The sequence below is a fragment of the Physcomitrium patens genome, chromosome 18 (genome assembly GCF_059467195.1).
Source record: "Physcomitrium patens ecotype Gransden chromosome 18, ASM5946719v1, whole genome shotgun sequence".
Lineage (NCBI taxonomy): Eukaryota > Viridiplantae > Streptophyta > Bryopsida > Funariales > Funariaceae > Physcomitrium > Physcomitrium patens.
The window spans coordinates 476,654-486,335 of NC_143427.1; the positions used below are offsets into that span (position 1 = coordinate 476,654).

At 40.6% G+C, this 9,682-nt stretch overlaps 1 protein-coding gene across 1 annotated transcript; it reads left to right on the plus strand.

Moving 5' to 3' along the window:
• The first annotated feature begins 965 nt into the window (after positions 1–965).
• Positions 966–8,595, plus strand: LOC112295467 (mitogen-activated protein kinase kinase 3). Its single transcript, XM_024547117.3, has 10 exons — positions 966–1,959; positions 3,502–3,765; positions 4,044–4,262; positions 4,899–5,036; positions 5,220–5,387; positions 5,732–5,845; positions 6,590–6,697; positions 6,869–6,960; positions 7,436–7,635; positions 7,875–8,595. Exons 1-10 carry the CDS (start codon positions 1,858–1,860, stop codon positions 8,027–8,029), a joined length of 1,560 nt encoding a protein of 519 aa, XP_024402885.1. The 5' UTR covers positions 966–1,857; the 3' UTR covers positions 8,030–8,595.
• The last annotated feature ends 1,087 nt before the right edge of the window (positions 8,596–9,682 follow it).

The following is a 9,682-nucleotide window of genomic DNA, read 5'->3' on the forward strand; positions in this document are numbered from 1 at the left end:
AGATTAGAAACTTCAGTCATATTCTTAAACACATGTATATCCCATGCTATACATGGAGCAAATTTTATCAAACTAACAAAAATATCTTGTGTATCATATTGGGTGAATGTGTAATTCTTTGAATATTACTCGTACGAAAAGGCTATTCGTCTTCTCTCTATCTCTCTACTTAAACCTTTTCTCAAATTACCTAAAAACATCAATTCTAAAGCAAATAATTTTAGAAATAAAAAATAAATCTATTCTAATTTGCTAGCATTTACTTCTATGATGGCAATAACTGATGACTAATGTTCTTAAGGTAATACTTACACTTATAAGATATAAAGGACATTTTATTACAATATAAGTAACCTCGTCCTCAATACACGAGATAATCTCAAGTTTGTACAATTATTCTTCTATGATGGTGAATTGGAGTTTTCAAACCAATTAAAAAATATACAAGTATTCAAGCTCAAAAATTACAAGCCTTGCAAAACAAGACGTACATGCAAATATCTATATGCAAAGTTGTTTGTAAATGGTAAAGAGCACATGGAAGTCAATAGAGATGCTGAGAATTTGCATATTTACTAATAATGTTCAAGCTTGGGGAGTTGATGAAAGTTTGTCAACCTTATTGGGAGGGTGCATGTGTTGTTCATGAACATGTGAAAAGGAAAATGGATGATAAATTTGGGAAGGGAGAGGGGGGGGGGTAATGGTGATGTCAGAGGTGACGAAGCCAGAGCAAGGGGAAGGGGGAGGGAGTATCAGGAATAGAGAGACAGGCAGGCAGGCAGAAAGAGAGAGAGAGAATGAACGAAGGGGGAGAGAGAGGGCCAAGCGTGACTTCACAACTCTCTTCTCGGTGGCTGGCTGGCTCCTGCTGTGCGATGGACGATGATGATGATGATGATGATGGAGTTGAGCAGATGACCGGAGTGGACTTGACGTCCCTGCGCACCACCATATTCCCATTCACCATTCCCAAGCACAAGCACAGCACAGCAACCCCCAGCCCAACCTAACGCCCTGCCTGCCTGCCTCGTTCGCTCGCTCGCTCCTCTTCAACCCCCGCTTTCCATGCCCTTCCTCTCCTCCTCTCCCTCCTCTTTCTCCCCGTTGCTCCTCTGTTGGTTCAGTTTGCTTTGCCTCCCCTTCCCTTTCTTCGGCCATCTCTCCTTGCCCCCCCTCCTCCTGCTCCTTCATCCTTATTATTCTCCCCTCTCTAGTGACGCTTCATCACGCCGCCACTCTCCCTGCAACCCCTCTTACTATTCTCTCTGCATCTCCTCTTTCCTCCCTTCTCTTCCCTTCATTTTGATTGTCCACAGCCCCTTCTCAATTTCAGTTTCCACCCGTACGGATGTAGCCTAATTCTGCACCATCATTCCGAGGAGGACTTGGATGCCGTCCCCTCAATTGCATATCTTTCGATGGGATCCGATGTTTGCCTATTGCCCCAACTCTCTCCGCTATCCCTAGGATTATACTAGTGTCGTTGGGGTAGGTCTGCTGCTTCAGAGTGGGGATTAAATCAATGGTCCCAATTCTGTCCTTGCCCTGCTATTTTCGCCGTGCAAAATTTGACGTGTTTCTTACTCGTGCGCACACGATAACACCTGAAGTCGTGCATAACTGGAGACAATTCTGAGAATTTTGGATCAGCCTACGCTTCATAGATTTTCTACTCGCACTTATCGACAGATGACGTCTTAAATGCCTGGATTGTGTAAGATTGTTTAGTTCACCGCCATTCAAGCTTTTAGTACATTGCACAAAATTGTTTGTCATGCGTGCATTTGCTCAAATTTAAGCCTGAATAAGTATCAAGATTCCAGTGTATATACGTCCAAACTGTCAAGAGGAGCTATGGCGGGTGTCGAGCAGATGAAAAAGAAGCTATTGCCTCTCTTGAACATGGATTCAAGTCTTGCGCCAGGCATGTCCATTGACGCGTCTGCGTCTTACAAGGTATGTAGATCACTACCTGGCTGCTGTTTCATACTGCGCATTCAGATTCAAATGTCCAATGTTCCTTCTACAAAGTTTAAAATTGCTACGTTCTGCTCTCTCTCTCTCTCTCTCAATATATATATAGTATGTAGGAAAGGGATACACGGTATTTCCCTTTCTGTCACCTTTGCCTCCTCGCATCGGTCTCCTATGACTCGGGATAACTACATCTCCTATTGGAGAACTTCACTCGGCCGAGAGCAAAAGCAGCTTGGAGCAGTTCTTTGCATTAATAAATTTTGATAGCGTAATTTCTTGCTATCGTTTCAAGTAGGGAATAAATGAACTTTGACGCAGACGAGGGCGTGACCTTTGTAATCTTATTTGGCATCATTCCTTAGCTTGTATTTTTGACATCGGCTTTCAGGTATTACCTCGTAGGTTGTGGATTTTGAGGAATGAAAAATAATAATAAATTAGGAACTCTATTGACAGCCTAGCTAGCGTGGAACGAGTAGGTGTAAAAACAGCCTTGATGACTCAAAATTTTACTCCCTTACACAACCTAAAGCGGTGCAGGGTGTATTTTTGAACCACCGTCTTGTAGTTGGTTTGATGAAGTGGTTAAATTGAAAGTCTTTCCGGACTGGACATGGTATCCTCCTATCTCTGGATGGTTGAATATGACTGAGGATCTTTAGGAAGTGCTGAATGTGAGTTTCAGGTACCTATTTTGGCACGTCCCATGAACAAGTGTATCAGCTATCGGTCTTTTATAATAAGATAGTGCACAGTCGTTTTATTCGTAAGGTTCATATTCTTCTTCTTCGTAAGAGCACAACAAGCACCTTACATATTTCGTTCTCCTTAATGAATATTCTATAATCGCTATGTGGCATGTATGATATAAATCCTTACGAAATGATGTCGATGGTGTGTTTTATCATTTCTCTTATGTCAGGTCTAGGGTTTTGGCAAGGGTTGGAAGCTCGTATGCTGAGGGGCAGTCATAATGTCTATCTCGTCAACCGTTTCCTTTACAAGTGATATAATCTGCTTTATGGTGGCTGATTATTCTTATTTTTTCTTCAGAGCTCTAAAGTTTAAGATTTCGAGTTCAGATGGTATTTCTATGGAACTTCCTTCAGTACAGGGCTTTCTCATTTTTGCTTAGTGCACAATGCTGTTTTGCGTTTAGCTGGTTTTTTAGGGGCGAGGATCAAGACATTGTTATGCGAATCAAGTGAATGTTATCATCCAGGAATGCATTTTTCATCTGTTTTAGGATGCATGGTATAATGCATTTTTTCATTTGAAGCTCAATGTAAGGACGCTGCTGAATACTACAACTATCACTAGTGATATTTTGAAATGCATCACCCCTACGCACCAGGGAGTGGTCGTTCACATGATGACTGCTGTCTTGAATGCTGCATTGAATTTGTCATCAAATTTAGCTGGTAATGTGTCTTTAAATTTAGACCTTCAAGATGAATAATAAACACCTTTTGTTCTTAATGAACTTAATTAATTACTAATACTATTCTTGGATGGATGAAGGTGACGGATGGAGGCTCAATGAAACTTCTTAGTAGGTCTTGTGCGGAGTACAACATCAATGAGCTCGGACTCCAGAAACGAAAATCAACAACATTCGATGCCCAAGGGGATGCTGGGGATCAAGAGAAGACATACCAGTGTGCATCCAGTGAGATGTGTGTCTTCGGGGCAATTGGTTGGGGAGCTAGCAGTGTAGTTCGTAAGGCCATACACATTCCAACCCATCGCATTCTGGCTTTGAAGAAGATTAATGTCTTCGAGAAGGCAAGCAAGCACTTATTTTTACATGGTTATTACACATATGGAGCAGTTCTAATTGTTGAGTTTTGGTTGTTGATATACATTTTTTCTCCCTGTAAATTTTGTTCACCAATGGTTGATATTTCCTTTCTGATCGTCGATATGAAGTTTCGTGATGATCGATCATCAGGCTCACCTCATGATTTCCATGGTCTGAAACAATAGTTCATACTCTGTATCTGTACAACAGAAAAATTATCTTTTGCAGATGTTTTATTTCGTCCACCATTGTCCTTGTTCAGGAGAAGAGACAGCAGTTGTTGAACGAGATCAGAACACTTTGCGAGGCACCGCAAGTTAGGGGTTTGGTAGAGTTTTACGGAGCATTCTATTCTCCAGACAGTGGACAAATCAGCATAGCACTTGAGTACATGGACGGTGGCTCTCTTGCTGATATCGTTCGAACGAAGAAGTTCATACCTGAACCTATCCTCTCCGTCATCACACGCAAAGTATTACAGGTATATATCTTAAGTCACTCTCAACCCTTCATTCTGCCATGCAGTCCTACAACATGCCTTTTGCTATTGATTTTCAAGGCAGCATGTCAATGTGGTTCTACGCAGGCATTTTTTGTTTCTGAAATTTCTTTACGAAGCTGCATTTTGACTTCAGTTGCTTGAGTGTCATATATTGAATTTTGTATTTGTTTTTACTACACTGTTCCAGTTAACTGTTGTGATATACACCACTTCTCAAGCTTTCCATTATTTCACTTCTATGACAAATAACATTCATGAAACAGAAGGTGGTGACACTAACGACTGCCACTTAGGTAGGACTAGTGTCTGGCCTTGGCGTAGTGATAAAGTTTAGATTGGTACTTTCAATGATTAAGTCTTTCATGGAACGTCAACTAACCAAAAAATGTAGCACAAAAACCATCAATAGATTCATGGCATCATTTACTTTGTTTTTATTTTTGAATCGTACCAGGTTTAGGGTTCATTGCGACTTGTTTAAGGTTCTGACCTTTAAATACAGTCCTTTATTTGACAAACTTTGAAAACTCAGGGCTTTTATCTAACTATTACACTTCATTTTAACAGTGTTTTTATTTGTTAACATCCTCTCTACTTGTGTTGTTTCATTACCAGGGCTTAGTGTTTCTACATAATGTAAGACATTTAGTACATCGGGACATTAAGCCAGCGAACCTGCTGATTAATCTTAATGGGGAGCCCAAGATTACAGATTTCGGAATCAGCTCGGGTCTTGACAATTCTATTGCCATGGTATGTAATGTATTCTTGGTTGCTGGTCTTGGGCTATTGCTCTCTATTACCATTTCCTTTCCAGCTAGTCTGAGGGTAGTTGGACCTCGAAAAGGTGTCTGATTGTGTTGAATGTTGGCCCGCGCTCTGTTTGATGTTTTGGTCACAATATTCAACTATCATTTTCGTGTGTTTCTTTTGCAGTGTGCTACCTTTGTAGGCACGGTGACATACATGTCTCCTGAGAGGATCAACAACGAGTGTTATTCGTACCCGGCAGATATATGGAGTCTTGGGCTGGCGTTGTTGGAATGCGGTACTGGTGAATTTCCATATAGTGCAAATAAAGGGCCTGTCAACCTGATGCTTCAAGTAGGATATCTTCATCCGTGAGGTTTCTCAATACGTCAATTGTGGTTTCATGAAAACTAGCAGGCCATGCCTGATGCATTGTACAAATGCAGGTTGAATTTTCTTGCTCAGGAAACTGGGAGTGGTATTAGATGTCAAGGACATTTATTTATAAGTGGAGTTCATTGTTAGTGTTCTCATAGAGAAGTGGAAGAAGGGTTGTCATTGCACTTCTCAGCTGCTGGTCATTTGCTATTTATCTATTTATTTATACTTAGAAGGGCCTCACACTTTTTCCATGCTAAATTAAGAGTATCCTTTCTGATCAGGACTACGTTACTCAGTGCGAACATGTTGCCATGTAGGTTATGTATGACCCATCACCATCACCACCTGCTGATCGTTTTTCATGGGAGTTTCGGTCTTTTGTGGACGGTTGTCTTCTGAAGGAGGCAGAGGCCCGTCCAACAGCTGAGCAGGTCTGTGGGACTCGTCTTTGCCACACTAAATGATTTTCAAAGAGTTTGTGTACTGTCCAAGCAGTGAGCAAGGAGCCTTTGAAGCACTGTGTATTGCATTTTCCGAAAAAGTTGTATTTCGATCGTACATATGTTCATATCTTAAATATACCTTGTATCACTCGCTTTTTCCTTTTCTTGTGGTTGGTGGATCTCCTAGTCGATGGTGGACACCTGCAATGTGTCTAACATACTAGAATGTTCAAATGAAGTTTCTTAATCGGTGTAGCTTTATGTATTTTAAGTGAATGGAGATGAACATTCTGGCTCGATCGAGGAATAGTTCCGTTACTGTACGCCATGTGCAGTTGTGTGTTTTCAAACTCATAGACTTCTTCGGGTAGTACAACTTTTATTAGTGTCGACGTGCACCATGCTTAAGATTCACGTTCTCTGTAAACGAGTAATGTTCTACATGCATGCAGATATCGATCTTTGTTTTTAATGTAATTTGGAGCCTTTTTAACCATTTAGTACCATGTATTAATTTTATGTAGTTCTGGCATTTTTAAGGAGTTTTCCACTGTTGCTATTGAAGTAATTAATGGTTGAACACCCGTTGAGGGTGGTATGTTACGTCTCATCGCTGGTCTTGGATGTTCTATCTCTTTTGGTTCTGTTACGGACGTTGTTAATTGCTTTTTCACACGGTGGTGTAAATTCTGTAGGGATTAACTTGTAATTATGTGGTATTTCTTCATGCAGTTGATGTCTCATCCGTTTATAAAGAAGTATGAAGGTCAACAAGTGGATCTGGCAGGTTTTGTACAAAGTGTTTTCGATCCTACTGAGCGACTGAAAGATCTATCAGACGTAAGCTCATATAGTTTTTCGTGGTTTGAAAACTTTGAAGAATGTGTATTTTCTTTAGAGTTTTTCTTTGTACTTCCTACTCCCTATGTTTTCTGTTATGATTTTATGGAATTCGCTTTATTTTGTATTTTGTATTGTAATCGCTGAATGGAAGTGGGATGTGTGGAACAGATGCTCACAGTTCATTACTACATGTTATTTGATGGTGCTGATGTGCGGTGGCCTCATATGAAGGGTCTTTATGCCTCAAACTCCACTCTTTCGTAAGTACTTATTTTTCTTAGAACACTAAGCTGCCTATGGCGTGAGGTGAACAAGGAGAAAGTTAACCTAGTTAGAATCCTGATATCTATCATTCGGTGGTTCAGGATTGTAGTTTCACACTTCTTGCGAAATGTGGTTTCTGAAACTCTCAAGTAGATTGCCTAGGTTTTCACATAACTGGGGCTTTTTTCTTCATTCAATAGTCTGTATAGTTGAGGTCTAAATAATTTCGGTTATAGATGTTTCATATGGTGATTCTTGTGTAAGTTTGTGCATCGTCATGAACCTTGGTCATATCTATTTGGTAAAGGCTTAATTGCTTCTATGCATATAGTGTTTACAAAATTAATTCTTTAGTAAACATGTCTGTGAATGGGGTCTGTGTCACTGGTGGTATAATCACTGCGATAGTTTTGATTCTCTGGCTGTCGTTCAATGTTAATGATATTATCCTGGTGGCTGCATTCGTCACAGATTTGTAAACCAGGTCGTAACTGGTGCTGATGAGATATACAACACTTTGACGAACATCAGGAGTATGCTGGCTGGTGAACGAGCCGAAGAAAGATTAGTGCATGTGGTGGAAAATTTGCAGTGTTGTGCGTTTGCGAAGCGGGGCGTTATGATTCGTGTGTCAGGGACGTTTGTGGTCGGAACACATTTCGTGCCAACAGGTTTGATTAACCACTTCTGCGGTATATCTGAGGTTGCTCGATTGCGTGCCCGTTGTTTTGTCGGGACTTGCAGAATGTCATTGTAGTTTTCCCCAAGAATGGGGTCTTATTATTTTTGAAAGTGTTTAGATGCAGAGGGTGACCAACAGTGGATCATGCAACTTGATGAAGTCAGCATTGGGGGGGGGGGGGGGGGGCTCATTCATTGTGGTTTTCAAGCAAGCATGTGGATTATGCAGGTGATGGTGTCCAAGTGGAAGGAGTACCTAGCAGTCCATGCATGGATGTTGAGAAGCGGCGGATGGGCACTTTTAATGAACAATTTTGCATGGAACCAGGGGAACAAATGGGGTCATTTTATATTTCAAAGCAAGAGCTCTACATTCAGCAATAGTAGTGCATATAATTGTTGCTGCGGGGTCTTTGTATGTTTGCCAGTGGATATTACTGGCTGGAAGCTACGGAATGGACGTTGCAGCTGTCTCGACTGCGAATTTAAATGGAACTTGTTAGTGATATGTATTTCGAATACTGTGAAGAAGCCGTTTTTATCATGAAATTCCTTTCCATAGCGGCCAGACTTGATGAACGTTACGCCTGACATGGAGCATTCGGTGGAAGGAATTGTGTAAAAGAGAGGAGCTCCATTTGTGGAACGAAGATGTAAAGATGTAGATGTTGGGGGCCGAAAATATACTAGCCTGCCCTATCTTTTGAGATCACCATCGGCTTTTTTTAATAGAAGGCTCTTGCAGGCTCCGGTAATCCTTTTTAAAAATTAATTTTTAAGAACTTTTCCTTTCTTTTCTTCGCTTTTCTTCTAAATTCGTAAAGCCACGATGAGCTAGATAGAGGGCGGTAATCTAGTTTACTTCATAAAAGATTAGGTGGACAGAAATGTGCAGGTCTCTAACTGCTGTTGTATACGCCGGTGAAACTTAAAAAAACATATTCCCTATCCTTGAACGGTGATCCAAATTTTTCCTTTTTGGGACATCGCTTGTACGGATTTTTTCGTGTCGAATGCGTTATGGTCAAACCTGGGGTAGTTGTGGACTTCAACATGCAGCAAGTAGAGTTTACACAATATTACCTGGAGCTGTCTTTGCCTCGTGATTTAGGAAGCTAAGTGTCGCTCTGCATGCACATGGCTTACATGGACCAAAACGTTAGCAAACAACCGTACTAGTGCTACATTAATGTTCCCAAGAGCATTGCTAGACGTGGAGAATTTGGTATTAAACGAATCTAGGATAGGAGTGTGAGGTGTGAGATTAATAATCAAGGTACCCGGTAACAGGCATCAGTACCTATGGAGGTATGAAGACGTTAGGATAGAACAGTTGGACAGATGCACCGGAAGCTTAGGGGACTTGGATTCACTTGCGCTGTATCAAGTAGCCTTGAACAGAAGTGCTCTGCATAGTTACGTGGGGACCGAGCATGTGATCCATCAGTCAAATTCAACAAAGTCGTCGTATTGGAAACTTGCGGTGCTATAGTGTGCAGGGAGTGAATGGCACGAAGAGGGTGGGAGAGAGGGAGAGAGCATCCCTTTACCCGGGGATGGCCTAGTGTCCCATGGAGGAAAGCATTTGTGGGAGATCCCTTCCTCCCTGTCACTGATGGAGTATGCATTCTCGCTTTTGTTGATGGTGGTTAGCAGCCAAGCCACTGAAATTGCCGTGTTGGCTACCCTGAAATTAAATGAAAGGCTATACCAAAGTAATTTTTAATGGGTTGGTGTGGCACTAGTAAGTTGCATTTTAAAACATGAATTTGCTTTCAAGTAGAACTTTATTTACCTGTGTAGAACAGGATATGAGAAAATTTTAACCTTAGAAATATAATCTTTAAGTTTTCTTCATTTTGCTTCAACAATTGTGATAAGAACAATCCTCTCATATATTTTGAAAGAAAAATTGGAATTTATCATTATATTAAAAAATATATAAATTACATATTTTCAAAAAAAACATGTTAAAAGATTAAACAATTAAGTCTTATAAAAGCTTCTACAACTTAAATTGTACTAATTAATTTTACT